General features: G+C 52.1%; 1 protein-coding gene across 1 annotated transcript in view; it reads left to right on the forward strand.

Annotated features, from left to right (window-relative positions):
- MTM1 (myotubularin 1) overlaps positions 1–20,628 on the forward strand; it is a 113,585-nt gene that overhangs the window by 42,879 nt on the left and 50,078 nt on the right. The window contains exons 5-6 of the mRNA XM_056130175.1: positions 2,867–2,977; positions 8,265–8,366. Of these exons, the coding sequence (XP_055986150.1) occupies positions 2,867–2,977; positions 8,265–8,366 (213 nt within the window). The remainder of the gene's footprint in view (positions 1–2,866; positions 2,978–8,264; positions 8,367–20,628) is intronic.

The following is a 20,628-nucleotide window of genomic DNA, read 5'->3' on the forward strand; positions in this document are numbered from 1 at the left end:
ATCATATCTGGGTCCCATCCTTGGAGACAACATGTCAGTGGCCCATGGCCCCTTTTTAGCGCCTGTTGTCAGCTTGGAGTCGGGCCAGGGTGTGGGTGCCGTGGAACCCCCTGCAGCAGCCCCGGCTGATGTCCTTCTTCTCTCAGGGACCCCTTCTCGCTGCGGGCGTTCTTCCTTCCATGGTGCCATTGGAGCATCTAGTCTGTGCTTCTTACATCCGGGTACGTTTGGCATTTAGGAATGCAATTGTCCAGACACATGGGAAGCGTCACAGACTGTGCGACTCGGTGGTGTTTTCTTAAGAACCGGTCTTGCCTGGGAGCCAGCATGTTAGAAAGCATCACTGGCTCTCCACACACAGCTTCCGAGCAGTGTTTTCTCCTGCACGCCTTTTGGCACCACATCGTGACATGTCTCATCCACGGCAATAGCTAGACGCCTTCTTGCAGAAACACGCGGACCCTCAGAAGCGTGGTAGCAGGTGCCCGTGTGAGCTTTGCTGTACCAACAGCACCAGCATGTGTTGGTGTCTCGCTGCCCTGTGGAAGGCACCATGCCAGGTCACGGGACCTGCAGCCAGTGACCCCCTCAAGGTAAAGGCGCCTGAGCAACAGTCACGAGCCAGCTAGTAAATGCCTCAAAAGTCAGATTTCACGCCGCTCTAACGGAGGTGCTGCTGTTTGTTCTCTTCTCCCCATCCCACTCTTTCCCTTTGGATTTGGAAATCATTCCAGACTCTCCAGACCTTAAACAAAAGGGGGAGGGGAGTCAAAGTTACCCAGGGTTTCGCCTTGGACAAGCTGAGCCCGAATGTCCCCAGCATGGCATAGGGGCTCCCAAGCCAAGAAAAAGGCCGTTGGAAACCAGTCCAGGGAGGCCCCGTGCCCAGGATTCAGCTTCTCCATTAATCAGGACCTTCGCCGGCAAGATCCCAGCAAGGGCGGCTCGGGCCTACTCCAACGGGACGTGCGCCTTTGACCATTCACGCTGCAGGCCGGAGACTTCCCACCCCACGGGAGTTCACGTACCCGCTACCAATGAAGACGTGCCGCTGTTTGCCAGAGAAGCCCATGGCCCTGTCCTCCTGCCCCGTGGCCCTTTGCCATGTCTCTGTTCCCCTTCGCTGCTTGTTATCCTTCAGACGTCATCTGTGGGGTCTTGCGCCCTTTGATCTGTTGACCCGGACTTGCTCCACTCAGCGCTTGGCCTTAGTATCCTTGGGTTGTGCGTCCATTTGTGTAGCGGCGCAGTGGGTGGGCCTCACGCTTGGAGTCTTTGTGTCTCTAGAGAACTCCGAAGCTCTCTTCACATTTTATGAAGACGTGCTCAGTTTTGGGGTTGGATCTTCAGGAGAAGGATGTCAAGAAACCCTGAAGAGCTTTCATTCGCACTCCCTCCCAGAAAGAACATCTTAAAACAAATTCAACACACACCTGTTTGGTTTTTTTGTTTCTTTAATTCTGCCCCCATACTCAGCAGTGCTGCTTCTGTGCTCACGGATCACTCCTGACGGGACTTAGGCGACCATGTGTCAGGGATAAAACTTTGGTCGGCTGCATGCAGGGAAAAACCCCTACTCGCTGTATTATCTCTCCATTATCTCAGCACACACCGTCACAGTGATTTCTATATTATCATCTAGCACAGTAGCCAAGAAAATTCTGGATTAAACAAATAAGCGTGTCAGCCCATTGTCCATCTGGGTATGTATTTTGTGTTATGGTAGTTGTGTTTTCATGCTGCTTTCCCCTCTAGAGTTACCGCTCACATCCCATAATTATTGTAATAGCCGCATGCGTAAGTATTGCTGTAAGTTGACGGATTTTCTCCACCCTCACCCTGCTGTCCAACTCTGGCTCCGTTAGTGTCTTGTTGTGTCTAACCTTTCTCCCGTTAAATGAGCTGAGCACTGTGAAATACGTTTTTAGGAGTGAAACGATGCACTGAACTCTTAGGGCCGTTCATATGGCCCCTTGGATGTGTGTCCCAGCCCTGGTTTCACCGCTCCACACCTCCCCATATCCACCAGGTCCGTCACTGGAGCTTTTGGTAACCTTTGTCACTGTGTCTAACAGTGGCGCTGCTATGCTTCTGTCCCAAATGGCCGGGGAAGGCAGTGATGGTTCACGGTTCTCCTGGCACAAGCCTCGCCCTGATGACTTCCACATACTGGCCCCCGGCATGGACTGAGGTTCCGTGGACAAGCATTGCTGTGTGTGCCAGCCCTACGTCGGCCGGAAATGCAGCGTGCAATGCTGCAGAGGGGTGATGCTTGCTCCTGGGTGGGAGTATAGACGTGTTCACTCATGGTCACAGTGCCGGGAAGCCCACAATGGGGCAGTTCTCTGACCTGCAGGGCCCTCGTAGCCCTTCAGAGGAGGGAGTTGCTGCATGATCCAGTGAGGAAACTAATCCTTGGTCCTAGTGCCGCCTGCTGAGCTGCGGCCTAAGTAGAGGGGAGAATTTTTGCGTTTGGGAGTGAGAGATACTCGAGGCCACGGGCACACCAGGTGCAAAGCAGGCAGACCTGAGGTGGACCCAGTGTTTGAAGAGCGAAGAAAGCATTTGCTTGTTGGAGCACAGTGTTGTGGGAAAGAAGCCTGCAGGGCCCCCTGGCTTGTGGGCTCAGGGGTTTGGTTTCCATCCTGCACTCTCTGCAGAATGCAGATGTTGGGGGCAAGCACTGGGGCTCCACCATCCAATGACTGCTCAGTGATGGCTTTTTCCTGGGTTGCATAGATCATATTTTTGTTCATGAAATGTTACAAGGGCCCAGGTGAAATTAGTCTGAAGGCATCTGGGATGCTGATGTTTGAGTCCAACTCACAGAAATCCTGACTTTCGGATTTTTTTTTCTCCACTCCAGGATTCCTCTCTAATCCTTGATGTTCCTCTGGGCGTGATCTCAAGAATTGAAAAAATGGGAGGTGCCACAAGTCGAGGAGAAAACTCCTATGGTCTCGACATTACTTGTAAAGTAAGAGATTCCGTGCCTTCTCTTTCTCTCCCTCTCTCTCTCTCTCTCTCTCTCTCTCTCACACACACACACACACACACACGCACACACACAGGCACCTTAGTGTTGCGTGATAGGTGAACGGTGAATGTAGGGTCGCAAGGAAAGCCCCAAACTGCAGCCTGCTGAACCAGACCATGTCTGTTCCAGTGGCTCCCGCATCCAGGGGCCACTGGGGGGAACCTGGGCACATTTCTTTTTAATGTCCCTCTTAGGGTTCAGTCCCAAATTTGACCAAGAGACCCTCTCCCCAGGCCGGGCCCGGATGGTTCCCAGTGGCACATTCGACTTTGTTTCCTCTTTTCTCATCCCTTTAAAAGTGTACAGCACATTCTTTGCCTGTATCCTACGTACAGACTCACCTGGGTAGGACCCCGCTGCCCCTGCCCGGCCTGACTCCTTCCCTCTGCAGAGAGGGATGGAGGCCTGTGCTCAGTGGGATGACTTGTGGCATTTGTCCTAATGGCCATGGAAGAGGGAGAAGGCGAACCCGAATCTTCTTTTGCCATCCTCACGCACTCTGAGTTCTTAGAACCATCTTTCTCCCTCGTTAATGCTGTGTTTTCCCCTTCAGTGTCCAAAAGATGAATGTCTTGCGAAGCCTCCAGACACCCAAGGACCGTTAGTATTAAACACAAAAGGATAGTGGGCATCACTTCCCCACTTAGCAGCTTTGGTGTGGTGTGTGTGTGTGTGTGTGTGTGTGTGTGTGTTTTCCCCGAGCTACCTCTGTGTTTCATCTCTGATTCCAGCTGCTATCTACCTTTGGGGGGCCCAGAGAAGCGGGGGGGGTTACCTTTAAGGAACATTTTTGCATTTTACACAAAAGCATCCGTGGGAGCAGAGTGCTGTATTATAGTAGTCAAGAGAAAATGGGCTTGCTTTTTTGATATCCTGAAATAATTTTTATTCAAAGCGAAAAATTCTATTTGTTGCCTTATCAATAGGAAGAATTTGTATTTTGTTATTACACACCCCGCGCCCAAATTAATAAGATAAACCGCATTCTTTTCCTTTCAGCATTTATTATGAGAACAAAGGGCCCTGGAACAGCGCAGCAGGCATAAATCTCAAACACTACATGCTTATTCCTTAGAATTAGTATAGAGCACAAAGATGAGGGGCTGGAACAATGTTTAGCGCAGCCTTTTAACTCAGTTATCTCCCTGGAAACATCGGCACTCCATCTGCAGTCAATCACCGTAATCTGACCACACGCGCTTCCCAAATAGTCCTAACCCCTCCGAGGGGTTGTACCAGCTCAGCGCACCCACATCTCCGCCCCTGCAGGGCAGGGTCTCAGGGGAAGTTGAGGAGGGGAGAGGCGGGTCCAACCTCACAAGTTTGGAAACCAAGTCAAGCCCAGATCTACGCGCTCCGTGCATTCCTGCCTCTCCCTTGTCGGATTTTTTTTTTTTATCTCACTCATTCACTGTACCAAGTGGGATTTTATTCTATTCATCTTTCATTTCTTTCTTTCTTCTCTTTTCTTTTTTTTTAAAATTAAGTAACCACGATCCACAAAGTGGTTCCTAGTAGCCTTTCTGACATTGCATGTTCCCATACCAATCCCACCGCCAGGGTGACCTTCCCTCCCAAGCCTCTGCCTGCCTGCCTGCCTGCCTGCCACACTGGCACATTTCCCTTCCGCAGGCACATTTCTGTAAGTTTGGTCATTGTACTTTGTGCTATTGACTCAGTGGTTGGATCTGTATATCTACTCCAGCTCCTCACCACCCCTGTGCCCGAGGGCCCTGGCCCCGGCCCTGTGACCTTCTGTCCACCTCTTCTTACTCACACACCGTTTCTCTCGTTCCCCCTCCTTCACTTCCATATAATCTAGTGTCGAGGGCAGCCTAGGTATACTTCTTAATATCTTGCATCCCCTTTTCCTGTTATTCCGCATGCCACACTTAAGTGAGATCATCTAGTATTTCACCTTCCTCTGACACACTTCACGTCACGCCTTACCCTACAGCTCCATCCACGTTGCAGTGAATTGCATGATTTCATCCCTTTTTGCAGCTGCATAGCATTCTGTGGTATGTACACACACATGCCACTCTGTCCTGATATCCACAGATGCATCTCGGACATGTGAGTTGATTCCATAGCTATCGTACTATTAAAGCCATCAGGAATGGGCCCGCATAGTTTCTTTTGAAATGACAACCCCAGTCACGCAGCTGTGCCATGTGGTGCCAGGATGTGTTTCCTTGACTCATTTCCCCAAGTGAGACCTGGCACCCGAAGAGTAGGTCAAGGGGCAGACTGCAGTCCTCTGCCGCCACACCCTTTCTTTCCCAAAGTGCCCCTCCCCGATGGGTGCGTCCCCGAGGCCCTGTGAAAGTTGACAGCGTATGTGCGTATTTCTGCTCCGGACTTGGGACCTGCCGCCAGGAGTCTTGCGCCATTGTGTGCGCAGGAAGCAGCAGTGGCCCCTTCTGTCCCTTCATTACATCTAAATCACACAGGCAGGAGAGTTGCTTTGCTCCTGGTGCACACGAAGGCCTCGTCCAGCTCACCCAGCGATCGGGACAGTTACTGGCCTCAGAACGCTCTGGCCAAGTAGGTTAAGCAGGTGCCATCCAGGGCTCGCCGCCGGACTTGGGCCCATCAGAAGGCAAAAGCTCTTCCTGTCTCTCTGAGCCTTGAACCCCGACTTTCACAGCCCCGCAAGCTGGGCTCTTCCATGTGCTTGTCCCTTCCACTTGCCTTGTGCTTTGCGTGGAGAGCCCATAGCCAATATACAGGTTTCTGTGGCGGGGGAGCATCTGTTGGAATGGGGTTGGGGGTTGTAGTCAGTTACATGCTTTTCAAAGGGGAAGTGCAGGCTCCTCCAGCTGTCATCAATTATTAAGAAGACTTCTTGAGAATTACTTAGATTGGCCATTCATTAGTGGTCTCAAAGTGGAGATCTTGATTGTTCTTGCTTTGCCTGCCATCTGCGTTTGGGGACATATTGCATGTGGCCTGGTCCTTCGTCTCAAAGCCTGAGGAGGCGGTAACAGTGCTCTTGAGATGATAAATTAAAAGACATTGAAAAAATCGGCAGGTTGGAACATTGAGAAGGACAGAGCTCTGCATCTTTTCTGGAGCATCCCAGGGCCCAGCCTGGCCCTCCTTTGCTGAATGGAAGGGGTACAGCAGAGCACGTGAGCACTCATTATCGGTCCCACCCACGGGCCAATCTAGGAGACATTGTAAGAGCACCGGCTTTGAAGAGAACAGAGTGGTAGCCATTCTGTATAAAACACATCTGGCTCTTTCTTTGTGTGTCTTTATTATTTTTTGTTGTTGTTGTCCTACTTTGGACAAGCTGGCAGGCTACCCAATGTAGCCTGCCCACACGGCAGAGTCTGGCAAACTCCCTGTGGCATACCCAATATGCCAAATACCAGTAACAATGATGGGTCTCATTCTCCTAAAGAGCCTTGAATATAATCTCAGGGCTAGGATGAAAGAGACGTTACTGGGGCCTGCTCGAGGCAATCGACAAATAACAGGATGGTCGTGATTCGTGATTCGTTGTTGATCGTTTGGGTTTTGGGCCACACCAGCTGCTCGCTCGGGGGTCACTCTTGGCAGGACTCGGGGAAAAGTTATGGTGCGAGGGACCATTGGCCATGTGCAAGGCTGTCCCTCTGACCCACGACTGGTCTCCAGAGGAGTTTATTTTGGGTGAACAGTTTTAAAGAATGATTGATTTTCTGCTTCTTAAAGAGCTTTGGCTTGGAATCCACCCTGGAAATCTGTTGTTCTTTGTGTTTCTGCGGTGCCGGGGATGAAACCCATGGCCTCACATAGGGAAGGCCGGGGCCCTGCCACTGAGCGCATCCCACCCTGAGCTCTGGGCATGGCATTCAGGGTCGGTTCCCGGGAGCATGAACACTGTTGATAGTCACCGCTCATGTACAGTCCCTTGAAAAAATACTCGATTTGATTTTCGGCACAGGTTGTTTTCAGTCTCCTTTGTGGTAGGGTTTCTTATATGAATCATTCCTTCCAGCACCCCACTCCGCACCAAAGCGTCCACTTCTCACCACCATTGTCCCAGTGTCCCCTTCCCCCATCCCGTTCCCTGACACCCCACCAAAGTGGGAAGCTTCCTGTGACCTCTCAGTTTTTGTTGCCTTTGGCATTTGTTTTTCCCCTACCAGGTCACTTTATCTCCAGCCTATTGAGAGCTCATTCTGTGTCTGTGCCTCTCCTTCTAACGTCACTCAGCACCGTTCTCTCCAGGTGCACTCAGAGAGCAGCAAATTGCAGGATTTTATCTTTTCTTACGGCTGAGTAGTGCTCCGTTGTAGATATGTCCCATAATTTCTTAGCCAATTATCTGGACTCTTGCGTTGTACCCAGATTCGGACTATTGTGGATAGTGCTGCAAGGAACACAGGGCTGCAGATGACTTTGGCGAACAGAGTTTTGGGTCCTTGGGTATTTTCCAAGAAGTGGAAATTCGAAGTCATATGGGAGCTTAGTTCCTTGTTTTTTTTTTTTGTTGTTGTTGTTGTTTTTGAGGAACATCCGTATTGTTGTCCAGAAAGGCCAGACCAGTTGCTATTGCCCTAAAAAATGAATGATGTGGGGCATGTTCTCATGCTTTATATAGAACTCTGTGTAAAAGGTGTTTGGTCAAAACATATTACTCATATGAGAGCTGACAGTGGCAATCATTTCCTAATTTTTTGCAAAATGAGGCTTTAAAATCTGAAGGGAAAGGGAGGGGGTTTCTGTAGTGTAATGACAGCTTGAGGATTTGGAGATTCCATTGGAGAGTTGATACCCATCTGACAAGTGCTGGAGCGATAGCACAGCGGGCCTTGTGCACGGCGACCCAGGTTCGATCCCCGGCATCCCATATGGTTCCCTGAGCATCGCCAGGAGTAATTCCTGAGTGCAAAGCCAGGGGTAACCCCTGTGCATTGCCCGGTGTGACCCAAAAAGAAAACAAAAAAAGCCCAAGTGGTGCAGAGAGCCGCTTGCGCCAACAGAGACAGTAGTCCGTGGGCAAGGTGAATCTTGTAAGTTTTTTTTTTTTTAATAATGAACTTGAGCTCTGTCTTCTCTTGGACATCGCCCTTTCAGTTCTTGCTCCAGTGGAGGAGTTTTCAAACTAGTTCATAACAGCATGCCAGGGGCCCGGGCGCAGCCCTGTGCTTCTCCTTCGCTCACGGTCTAGGGCAGGGCCCTTGCGGGCTGGCTCAGTTCGGAGCATGAAGCGGCGGCTTTGTCTCTCCTGCAGGACATGCGGAACCTGAGGTTTGCCTTGAAGCAGGAAGGCCACAGCAGACGGGACATGTTTGACACCCTCACGAAGTACGCTTTCCCCCTGGCCAACAATCTGGTAAGTTCCAGGAGCTTTGGGGGCTGGGGGGGACTCTTCTTCCCTGGACTCCGTGCTGGCCCTCCGGGTGCACTTCTTTGGGGGGTGCATCTTAGCTTTGCGGGGAAGCTCCCTGCGGGCTCAGCTGTATCCCTTCCCCGTGTGAACACAGTGTCTAGCGTCACCTGCCGTCTTGGGGAGTCAAGGTAGGGAGGTGGCCGCTAATCTCCAATTCTATGTAATTGTTTCCACTTTCTCTTTATTTGTCGATTTGGGGGCCACACCCGGCGGTGCTCAGAGCTTGCCCTGCACTCAGGGATCACTCGTGGTGAGGCTCCAGGGGGGACCATATATGGTGCCAGGGATCAAACCCAGGTGGGCCACATGCAGGACCAGTGCCCTCCTCACTGCACTCTCTGGGCCCCCCACAATTACTATTTTCCTACAGTCACCTGGGTTTTTGTTGTGATGCTTAGGTTTGCAATTCATTTTTTTCAATCAGTCTTGTGTCGTTTCCTGGAGCCTGGGTAGCTTGTGGGCCTCCATGGGCCGTGACTGCACTGGACACCCTCCATCGTGTCCCTGTTTCACTTCTAGTCACTTCTAGTCCACCTTTCAGCATCTGTTTTAATAAGTGCCTTGGAGGTAAGTAGGATCACCTGGGAAGGACAGGCTGATTTCTGATGACCTCTGACCTAATCCAAGACACAATTCCATGGGATGCTGGAGTGATAACACGGTGGGTAGGGCGTTTGCTTTACATGTGGTCAACCCGGGTTCGATTCCCAGGATCCCATGATTCCCCAAGCACCACCAGGAGTAATTACTGAGTGCAGAGCCAGGTGTAACCCCTGTGCATCGCTGGGTGTGACCCAAAAAAGAAAAAGAAAAAAGAAAAAAAAACCAAGGCACAATTCCAGATGTGTGCATGGAATTTCCCCTCCCGCTGACAAGCGTGTGCACGCCTTCTTCAGTGTGTTCTGTATATTTTGCCTGGCCCCAGCCCTGCCCCCACCATACCTGACTTGCATCTTCTTTTTGTCTAATCTTTTTTTTTTTCTCAGCGGTGCCAGGGATGAAACTTAGGACCTTGGACAGGCTAGGTGCAAATGTGGCAAGGCTGATCTACATCCATCCCTCCTTCTGTAAAAGAGTTTCAAGGGGCTAGCCAGATCGTGCAGTGGGGAGGGTGTGTGCCCTGCACACCGCTAACTTGGCATCCCATGTGGTCCCCTAGCACTGCCAGGAGTAATTGCTGAGTGCAGAGCCAGGACTAAGCCCTGAACACAGCTGGGTGTGGTCCCCAAACAAAAACAAAGCATGTTTTACTTTGTGTTCTCTTGTTCTCTTTACCTCTTTGACCTTGCAGTGACTCCAGAGCCACTCATGCCCTTGCCATGGTGCTCCCCAGGGTCATGCCCGGTCCTTGGGATTCTTGGTTACTTTCTGGACGTAGGGATCACGGGGGCTGTGTACTCTGTTTGCAGTGTTTCTGCACCCATTAGTTGTCGCTCAGTGGACTTCTCACAGTCTCTTGCTACCCCAAGGATGCCAGAGAGCAGTGCTCCTGGGCCCGCACTCAGAGGATGTGGGTAGCCCCAGGGATCAAACTTGTCGCGTCCTGCCTCCATGCAGGCATGCATCTGAGCGGCCTTTCTTCCCTCTCTTCTGCTTCACTCAACCCATCTGGAGCCAAAGGGAGAGCTAGAAACTTAGGTTTGCTTGTGGTGGTTGTTTTGGATGGGAGGTTGGGGGGTTTTCAGGAACTACTTTCAGCTTGGTGCTTGGGCTTATTCCCACGGCGCTCGAGAAATGGAAGTCCAGGCATCGTCCATGCAAAGCAGGGAAAGAATCCTCCGATATGGGTAGCGAGCAGTGCCCTTATGTGCAGTGCCCAGAGGTATGCTGCTGGCTAGCCTGGGGTCGGGGCGAGAAGAGGGGTTATGTCCTTGTGCTACTTCATATTTGACTTTTTGTCCTATGCTTGTGTCTTCTTTTCCCATAGAGACTTAGGGTTTCCACCCCCATTTTGGGGGCAGGTACTCCCCAGCAGTGCTCAAGGCACCAGGGGCTACTCCTGGCCACACTCAGCCTGGCAGTTAGGGCTCAATGGCTCAGTCAGTGCAGGGGGGCATGCAGTGCCTTGGATCACACTCAGGGCCTTGAGCTATATCCTTGGTTCCATTTCCCTGATTTACCATAACTTTATAACACACTAGAATGTCAGAGCCCCTCTATCCGTTTAGGTGGCATTTCTACCATACCAAAGTTCAGAAACATCTCATCTTGACCTCTGAAGACCCTCCACCCAGAGCTAGAGACATAGCCTGGAGATTAAGGTACTTGCTTTGGACACGGATGACTCCGCTTCAATCCCAGCACCACATGTGGTCCCCCAAGCATGGCTAAGAGTGATTCCTGAACACAGAGCCAGTTGGAAGCCCTGAGCACCGCCAGCTGTGATCTCCCCTCCCACCAAGCCTCCCTCTACCCATTCCTGCCATCCCTATTTCCTTTCTCTTTAGTAACCACCAAAGTTTTCATCAACTCTCAGAGTGAGTCTTGTGTTTTGCCGGTTCACGTGCTTTGGTGATTCATATACTGCACCACGTGAGAATCGTCTTTCACTTCCTCACTTACTGCACTTACTACAATCACCTCAAATTCCATCTATCCCCCACCAAAGGCACGGTTTCATTTTTCGTAATGGCAACATGGTGTTCGTTGAACACCCAGTTCTTTTACCCACGTCCACTGGCATCTGGGGTTGGTTTCATTGTTTGGCTTCTGTGAGTTTTACTGCAGTGAACACAGGGGTTCAAGCGTCTTTTCAAATTCGCATTTCCACGTCCTACAGAGAAAGGCCTAAGGCTGGCTGCATCACTTAGTATTTCCTCTTTTGGAACCCAGGGTTTTCTTTTCTGTGACAAGGCATGCTTTCTCTTTCCCCAGATCTGATCAGCTCTTATTTCAGGGAAAAGGAGCTCGTGGCAGGTATGAAGCTCTTATCACTAGTTGGGTGCTGGTGATTGGTCAGAATGTGACAGTGAAACCAATGTAGTGGTAGTGGGCTACTTTCAGCCCTCTCCTGGTCTCTCAGTAAACATACGGCTTTAAAAACAATGTCTTCCTTAAGGACTAGGGTAGAAAGAGAGGTTGAAAGCACGCCCTCTGCGAAATCAGGTTCCGAATGAGAAAGCCACCTCATGGGAATTCAGTGATGGAGTGGGTGCCGTGGGCTCAGGGACACAGAGCCATCCCAGCGACAGTGAGCCCAGAGCCCAGGCTAACAGCGCCGTGCCCGGGCCTCGCAATTCTCGGGGAGTCGCCAGCGCCAGCCATGTGTGATGGGCCACAACTCGGGGCCTTGAACTTCAGGTGCGCACTCCGCCCATCCGAGCTGGTTCCCTCACCCCACTTTGGACCCCAGGTCATCACCGTCTGAAGAGCGGCTCACCTCCCAGCCTGAAGGACCCCGATGCCCTCAGCTGTTGTCACCCCTCTCATGTCCCCTCCCACTTTTCCCGAAATCACTGTGCCATCTCATGGCAATCTGTGCTCAGGAGGGAGTCTTTGTTTTTGTGTTTGTTTTTGATTTCTTAATTGAGCGTCACCTGAGCTCTGCAGTTACAAAGCTGTTTTGTAACAGCTTTCAGTCATATAATGACCCAGCACCCACTCCTCCCTCCACCAGGGTCCATTTCCCACCACCAATGACCCGTTTCCCTTCCCAGCCCCTCCATCCCCCACCTCCAGCCTGACTCTATGGCGCTGTGGCAGGCACTTTCCTTCTCGGACAGAACCTTCGACCCTGTATTTACCTCTACTTCTTTCAGCTGCGCCAGTGACCTGCTTTGTTGCAGCCCTTTCTTAATACCAGGCCCTCCACTGCGCCCTCCTAGTGGCTCCTTTCCGTTTTCTCTTTTTTTGCGGGGAGGCACACCTGCCAGTGCTTAGAGCTTCTCCCTGGCTCTGGGGTCACTCCCAGCAGGGCTTGGGGACCAGATGGCGTGTCAGGGAGAGAACCACGCCGGCCGCATGCAAGGCAAGGGCCTTACCTACCGCGCTACCTCCCCACGGCCCCACCCCTTGATTTGTTTGGGGGGCCGCCTCCACCAGTGCTCAAGGCTTACTCTTGGATCTGTGCTCAGGGGTCACTCCTGGCCATGCTCGAAGAACGTATAAGGTGCCAGGGCTAGAAGCTGGGTCAGCTCGAAGCTAGACATGTGCAAGGCAATCGCCGCCCTCCCTGCCACCCCACCCCACTGCGCTCGTGCTCCCGCTTTCCTTCCAGCTTCCGTTCCGTGCGCCCTCGCCCGGGCACTTCCAGGTCTCAGGCACGTCTTCTGTGGGCCTTGGTTGCTGCTTCACTCAGTGGTGACGGTGAAGGACCAAACGTGATGGCCTCTCAGTATCTGTATTGCAAACCCTAATACCCGAAGTAGGGAGAGAGTGAGAGGGGAATTGTCTAATTGTCTACCACAGAGGCAGGGGGAAGGTGGGACAGGCGGGAGGGATACTGGGGACATTGGTGGTAGAAAATGTACACTGGTGGACGGATGGGTGTTGGATCATTGTATGACTGGAACTCAAACATGAAAGAGTTGAACCGTATCTCACAATGATTCAATTTAAAAAAAGGTGGGAGGGAGGCAGCCATGCGTGTTGGGTCCCCCCAAGCCTGCCATCGCTTCCCTGAATCCTGAACTCTGTGGCTTCTCCTCAGAAGGAACTCTCCAATACGCCTTTATGTCCGTGTGCTTCCTCATACAGAATGATGGTGTCACTCAGTCTTACTCCTCACACGCACGCACGCACGCACACATGCGTACACCCCACCTCGGTGACTACTCCTGAGTTGTGCCCTCCACCCTTTCACACAGGACTGCCCTTGGTGTCCAACACCTTTCAGGGTTCAGAGCCTCTGGCTGTCCGTACCCTGCCTGCGCCTCAGCCGTGTAAACCCTCACCAGGGTGAAGGAGCAAGAGAACATAGTCGAGTGTACAGGCCCTGGGGCGGGGCCTCAGCGCTGCTGGCAGCGGCCCCAGTTTACAAGAACAAAATAGAGACGGTCAGAGAGATTGACTAGCGGGCAGGGCACCTGCCTTCACGCGGCCAACCTGGGTTTGATACCACGTGATCCCCCAAGCGCTCCAGGAGTGACCCCTGAGCACAGAACCTGGAGTAAGCCCTGAGCACTGCTGGGTCGGCCCCAACTCAAACGAAAAACTAATTTAAAAGGAAAAAATGAGGGGCTGGAGAGATAGCACAGCGGGTAGGGCATTTGCCTTGCACGTGGCAGACCCGGGTTCGATTCCCAGCATCCCATATGGTTACACCGCCAGGAGTAACCCCTGTGCATCGCCAGGTGTGACCCAAAAAGCAAAAATAAATAAATGAATGAAAAATAAAAGGAAAAAATGAAATAGGGGCGGGAAAGATAGTACAGAGATTAGAGTACTTGCTTGCACATGGCCTACTCCTCATCTATCCCGGGTACCACATATGATACCCAGAATAGCATCAGAATATCATCAGGAGTGACCCCTGAGCATCGCCCATGTAGCCCCAAAGCAAAAAACAACAATGAGCCAATTTCTTGGGCCCTCGAGATAGCTCAAAGGGCTGGGGCCCGATTTTCATATACCCGGAGCCACGTCCGAATGTGTTGGCCGGAAAGGGGCTGCGGCCGTCGAAGTTTCGGAAGCTCTGCTCCAGATCTGATGCTGGGACCCAAAGCTTCCCCCCCAAGAATCTGAACCCCTTCCCGTGGCCTGTTTGTGGCCAGGCCCTTTGCCGGGTATGTGCAACTTCTTTTGCCTGCCCGGAGGTGCGTGAGTGGAGGGGAGGGGAGGCTTTTGCGGGGCTTCAAAGGGGAGGAGGTGGCTAGGGACGGGAAGGGAAGAAGGGTTTTCTTTTGCTTTGTTTCCCTGTTTGTTTTTGTTTGCGGGGCCACACCCAGCGATGTTCTGGGCTAAAACCTGACTCACTGCTCAGGGATCACTCCCGGCAGTGCTCAAGGGATCATATGAGATGCTGGGGATGGAAGCAGGGGTCAGTCACAGGCAAACACCCTCCCCTCTTGGCCTACCGCGCCAGCCCATGAAGGCTTTTCCTGTGCATCTGAGAAAGGCAGGGAGTCTATTTGGAGGGGCAGGAAGCGGGGCGGTGGGGGGGGGGCTGCTTTTAAAAGCCCAAGGAAAACGGGGTCCTTTTATTTTTCTCTGAGTCACTCCCAGTGATACTCCACCCGCCAGTGCTCAGGGAATTGGACTCAGGGCTTGGTCGCTGGAGCTCCCCCACCCCCGGCAGAGAAAGTGAGAGTGTGTGAGGATCTGTGGGCAGAGAGACCTGTACTCCTCTGTGATATGAAGACAAAGAACGGTTTCTTTTTTTTTAAATTAATTAATTAATTAATTAATTTTTCGGTTTCAATTATACAATGATGAAATACCCATCCCTCCACTAGTGCCCATTTCCCACCACCACGGATCCCAGTATCCCTCCCACCCCCCATCCCCCCATCCCACGCTGCCTTTGTGGCAGAGCTGTTCTCTCTCTCCTTTTGGGTGCTGTGGTTTGCAAAAGAGGCAATGGGTGACAATCATGTTTGGTCTATAGTCTACTTTCAGCATGCTTCTCCCATCCTGGGAGGATCCTCCCAACACGCTTTATTTGGTGCTCCGTTCTCTGAGCTTCCTTTTCCCCTAGCATGTGTGGCTGGCCTCCAAGCCATGAATGGTTTCTTAAGTGCCGCAGCGGGGACTGCACGAGCAAGCCAAGAAGGAGTTTCCAGGATGCGGCCACTTAGCGCAGTGGCCTGAACAGTAGAAGGGCCCTGCTCGAGGCCGGCCCTGGGATAACGTTACTGAAGCTGGCCGGCCAGCTGCAGATGATCTTAACTGCTTTTTATTGGCCCTGGAAGTTGGAAATAAACTGTCTGTCACATCCATGAAATAGAATCTGGAGCGAGGGAGCCGGCTTCCAAATCCCACCACGACTGCGCAGCGTGGGAGCCGGCCTCGTGCGTCGGACCCCCCCCTGCCTTTCTCGCTCACCACCGCCCTCTGCTCAAGTCGGGACCTGAACTTCCGGTTGAACTGGAGCAGCTTAGCCACTGAATCCCCACCACCCCGCCCAGACCATTGATTGTTTCTCTGTTCCATCAATCCAGGCAGACCTGAAAATTGTTTAGATAATGTTTTCCATTTCAGCCAGAGCATTTACTTACGGGCTTTATTTTGCTTTGCTTTTCAAACACTGGCGACCACGCCAGTTCCTCAAAGGGCATGTAACTCAATTCGAGTTGTAAGTCAGTGATAGATTCCTGTGATAAGGAACGTGGCGACGCAGCTGCTCGGGTGGGCATTTTTTCAAGGCGAGAGCAAAAATTGTGTCCATCTGGACAGAGCCTGATAGTGCCCCAGAAAAAAAAAAATAAAGCGGGTGTGAGTGGCGGGCAGCTGCATTCCAGGGCCAAGTTCCTCTTGCATCGATTTCCTTTCCTGTTTGCCGGGCTCTCGCGCAGCCCAAAGACTCGGAGATAATGTGCACGTTAGATGAGAATATTTGTACACATTTACTAAGTCACGAAACCTGCTCACCAGGCTGCAACCAGCACGTGGAAATGAGTAGAAAAGAATCAGCACCTAACCGATGACCATAGAATAGAGGAGGGATTTGAAAGCATTTCTCTCAGGTATGGACCCGGGGACGGTCTGACTCATGGTGTGACGTTCGTTGCTATCTTTTTATTTATTTATTTTATTAGTGAGACACCATGAGGTACAGTTGTAGACTTACGAATTTTTGTGCTTGGGTCTCAATTCTACAATGATCAAATACCCATCCCTCCACCAGTGCCCATCTCCCACCACCACCAGTCCCAGTATCCCTCCCACCCCCCATCCCCCCCTCACACCCTGCCTCTGTGGCAGGGCATTCCCTTTTGTTCTCTCTCTCTTATTGGGTGTTGTGGTTTGCAAAAGAGGCAATGGGTGGCAATCATGTTTGGTCTATAGTCTACTTTCTTGAAAGTCTGAAAATCACACTTCGCAGTCAGCTGTAGACCCACGAGTATGTTCCATGGATTTGGCATTCATGAACGCCTCTTACTTCTCCCTTTGCAGTACTAGGCACTCTCCTGTTTTTGTTTTTGTTTTTGTTTTGAGTCACAGCCAGTGATGCTCAGGGGTTACTCCTGGCTCTGCACTCATGAATTACTCCTGGAGGTGCTTGGAGGACCCTATGGGATGTAGAGGATCAAACCCGGATCAGCCGCATCAAGGCACCCCCCCCCCCCCCCGCTGTGCTATCACTGTAGTCCCAGCACTCTCCTTGAATGACATTTGAGTAAAGGGCTTGAGGTGATCTTTGAATTTGAGGGATGTAGAGTCACACGGGCCAGAGAAGCGAGGCCAAGACCCCCTGGCAGGCCCAGGAACCACACCTGACGGAGCCACCCCACAAGGACCCAGTGTTGGGGTGCCGGCCTGCACCCTGCTCAGTCACTGCACAGCAGGTGACGTCGGAGTTCTGTATGTGTATTGGTTGCAGCGTTCCCCTTTGTGGTGCCCACCCCACAGGGTTTGGGGGGATTTGCGGCAAAGTGCGAGCAGCAGTGCTGGGCACACCCAGCGCACCCGGGGCCACTGCGTGCAGTGATGAGGTGCAAAGAGCAGGTGGTGAGCAGAGTCAGGGGAACAGCATGTGGTGTGCCCTGCCAAGAAGGGGTGCCCGGGCGTTAGTGCACAACTCGCGTGAGCACCCCCAGGAGCAGCCCTGGGGAAGGAGTGACAGTAAGCGCTCGGCTGCTTCCTGCAGCCCCACACGAACAGTCGCCCCCGTCGCCTTGCCGTTGCCAGCTTGGCTTCTGCTGCGCATGCGCTTCCTCGGGGCCCACACACAGGCTGCGGGAGGCCGTGCGCTTGGGTGCTCACGGGCGCAGTTGCAGTGGTCCCAGGCATGCTTGCCTGGGGGCATGACACACTTGCTTCTGGGATTTCCCCCCCACCCCCGGTGCCATGAGGCAGTGCCGGGGGTCGAACTCACAGCCTCGCACCTGCACACGGGCGCTCGGGCACTGAGCCCTGCTGGTCCCCACATACCTCTCGAGATCCAGGAAGCAGGGCGGTAGCACCCGTGAGCTGCTGAGCTCCACCTGCCACCTGCAAGACTTTCTCCTCCCCTCCCCTCCCTCTCCCCGGGGGGCTCGGGTGGGGCTCGGGTGGGTGCCTGCACCTCCTCTCCTGTGACCTTCCAGCCAAGCCCTTTGGCCCACACTCCCCCATTCCTGTCTCGTATCATAAAGTTGGGGCGGGCAGAAAAGCCGACCTTAGGGCTGGGAGGGAGGGACGCGGAGAGGGTGTGCTGGCCAGGGTGTCACCGCTGCTTGGGCTTTGGGCCTTTCACTCCTGAGTCCCCTTGGCCTCGGCCTCTCGGTCGCGAACCCCAGCAAAGCATGTCATGTTGGTTCAGCACCAGACCAGATGTGCCTGCTCCCCTCCCCCACCCTGCCCCCACCCCCACTCTGGCTCCGCTCCTGTCATTTCCGCTTCTGAAATATCACTACGCAGCCGTGGCAGGAGGGGGCGCGGGGGAGGGGGGGCCCACGTCTGTTGTGACCATTTGAATGAAAGGCGCAGAGGACAGCCTCCAAATAGAGAACTAATTCTAGGGGGCGTCAGGGGGTACGCTTGCCTTGGCTTTGGTTTTTCCCTTCCAAAATGGGGACATTTTTATAAATTGCTTTGACATTTGAAAGCAGCCCGGAGTTTAGCGGACTCCGACATCCCGCGCTGATTGTGGAATTAACAGGTAAAGCAAATAGCTTGTTCCCCGATGGGAGTCGGCCGAGAAGCGGGGCCCGCCGAGTGCGCGTGCGGACGCGCGGACGCAGTTGCTTTTTGGGTGGGGTGGGTGTGCCCGCGGCACTGAAATTGCTGCTGCTTCTCCAGGTTCTCGAATAAGCAGCGCTCCCGGCTAATCTAGGGGCTAACCAGACGGTGGTGTCTGTCTTTCCCATGGCGTGTTATCCACATTCCCTTGCTTTCATCATGGTTTTTTTTTTTTTCACTTCCTTATCTGAATGAGATCATCAGTATTTGTCTTTTCGCTCTGATTTCACTTGGCCCCTGTCCAGTTCCGGATATGTGGTAGCAAACGCCAGGGTTCACCTTATTGCTGAGTAGTATTCCACTGTGTGTCCAGCCGCTTCCTTGTCTGTCATTGGGCATTTGAGGTGTTTGCTGATGTTGGCTCGTACATATTTACAAGCAGCAGTTACTAAGGGGTGTCCAGGGCTCGTATATACTCCCTGGCGCTCAGAGGCCTGTGGGGTGCAGGGATGGGTTTCAGGTCTCTCACGTGCAAATCACACTTTCCAGTCCTTTCAGCCGTCTCGTGGCCCTGGCAGTACTTTTAATACTTTCAGTCCAGGGGTCAGTGGTGGCATCCAGACTGTCAGACTTCCAAATGCCACTCCCTCCCCTTTTCCCAAACGGAACTTTCCCAGTCACTTTTTTTTTTTTTGCTTTTTGGGTCACACCCAGCAATGCACAGGGGTTCCTCCTGGTTCTGCGCTCAGGAATTACCCCTGGTGGTGCTCAGGGGACCATATGGGATGCTGGGAATCGAACCCGGGTCAGCCGCCTACAAGGCAAACGCCCTACCCGCTGTGCTATTGCTCCATCCCTCCCAGTCACTCTTGCAAGCTGAGTGCCCTGGGTCTCCTTCCTGTCTCTTTTCTGGTTTCTCTGCTTCCTTGTCGCTGAAGGCGGGTTTTTGCTAAAATTCTAGCCTGCCCCTCCTTGCTCTGTAATGTCCCCAGCAATCTTTCTCAGGCATCTTTTGGCTCATGTGGCCTTTGTTTGTTTGTTTGCTTGGGGCGGCAGTGGGAGAATGTATAACTTTGCTGGTGGTGTTCTGGGCGAATGTACACACGCACACAGACTCATCAGAGTATAATTGAGTGGGCACATAGTCTTCTGATAGCAATTCTACCTCAATAAAAAGTCAGCTAGATCATTGTTAGCACGGTAGCACTGTCCTCCCATTGTTCATCGATTTGCTCGAGCAGGCACCAGGAACATCTCCATTGTGAGACTTCTTGTTACTGTTTTTGGCATATCGAATACGCCACGGGGAGCTTGCCAGGCTCTGCAGTGCGGATGGGCTCATTAGCTTGCCGGGCTTTCCCAGAGGGGTGGAGGAACCAAACCCAGGTTGGCTGCATGCAAGGCAACTTCTAAGGCTACTTTATAATCTAGGAGGTACAGAAATTTTGATAAAACCCAGCATACTCTCACAAGAAAAATCCTGCAGCAGATTGGACAAAGTAGGAAACTTACGTAGCCCCATGAAAAGAATCTATGAAAGAACTCTGAATTTCATTTTTTTTCATTTCATCATCCTGTTATTCGTCGATTGCTTCGAGCAGGCCCCAGTAACGTCTCTTTCATCCTAGCCCTGAGATTATATTCAAGGCTCTTTAGGAGAATGAGACCCATCATTGTTACTGGTATTTGGCATATTTGGTACACCACGGGGAGTTTGCCAGACTCTGCCCTGTGGGCAGGCTATATTCGATAGCCTGCAAGTTTGTCCAAAGTAGGAATGAGACAATAAGATATCATAAAGAAAAAGTCCTCATAAAATGTTGCGTGGCCGCATTAGCGGCCGCGCGGTTCCGGGATCTGGATTTTATAGTCTCTGAGTCTTGGCCGCTGATGGGATTACTCTGAAAGAACTCTGAATAATATTCTGATTTGGTGACAAACTGAAAGCTTCCCCTTCAAGACCAGCAAGTGTTTCCAGGGTGCCCCCCTCATGATTTTGTTTTGAACGTGGGGAGTAAACACTGAAAATAAGGCTCAAAAGATAGTGCAGAAGGAGGCACTTGCCTTGCATCCGCCTGTTAGCGGGCTGATCCCTGGTACCACATATGCTCCCCTGAACACAGAGCCAGGAAGAAGCCCTGAGCACCACCGACATGTGCCCAGACTCCAAACAAACAAAACCCTTTACCCACCCACCATCATCTCTGTCACTACTATTCTGTTGTCTGAATCAAAGGGATTATCTTTGTCGGGTTTGTTTGCTTTGCTTTGTTTATCTTCCACATGTGGGTGAAAGCATGTGATATTTTTTTCTTTCTCCATCTATCTGATCTTACTTTGTAGAACTGCCCCCGCAGTTCGTCTTTTTGTCGTAAATGGCAAGGTTTTATCTTTTAAAGTTTTTTTTTAATAATAATCGCTGCGGGCTACATCCAGTGATGCTCAG

This window comes from Sorex fumeus, unplaced genomic scaffold (genome assembly GCF_029834395.1).
Source record: "Sorex fumeus unplaced genomic scaffold, SorFum_2.1 ptg000075l, whole genome shotgun sequence".
In the NCBI taxonomy this organism is placed as follows: Eukaryota; Metazoa; Chordata; class Mammalia; order Eulipotyphla; family Soricidae; genus Sorex; species Sorex fumeus.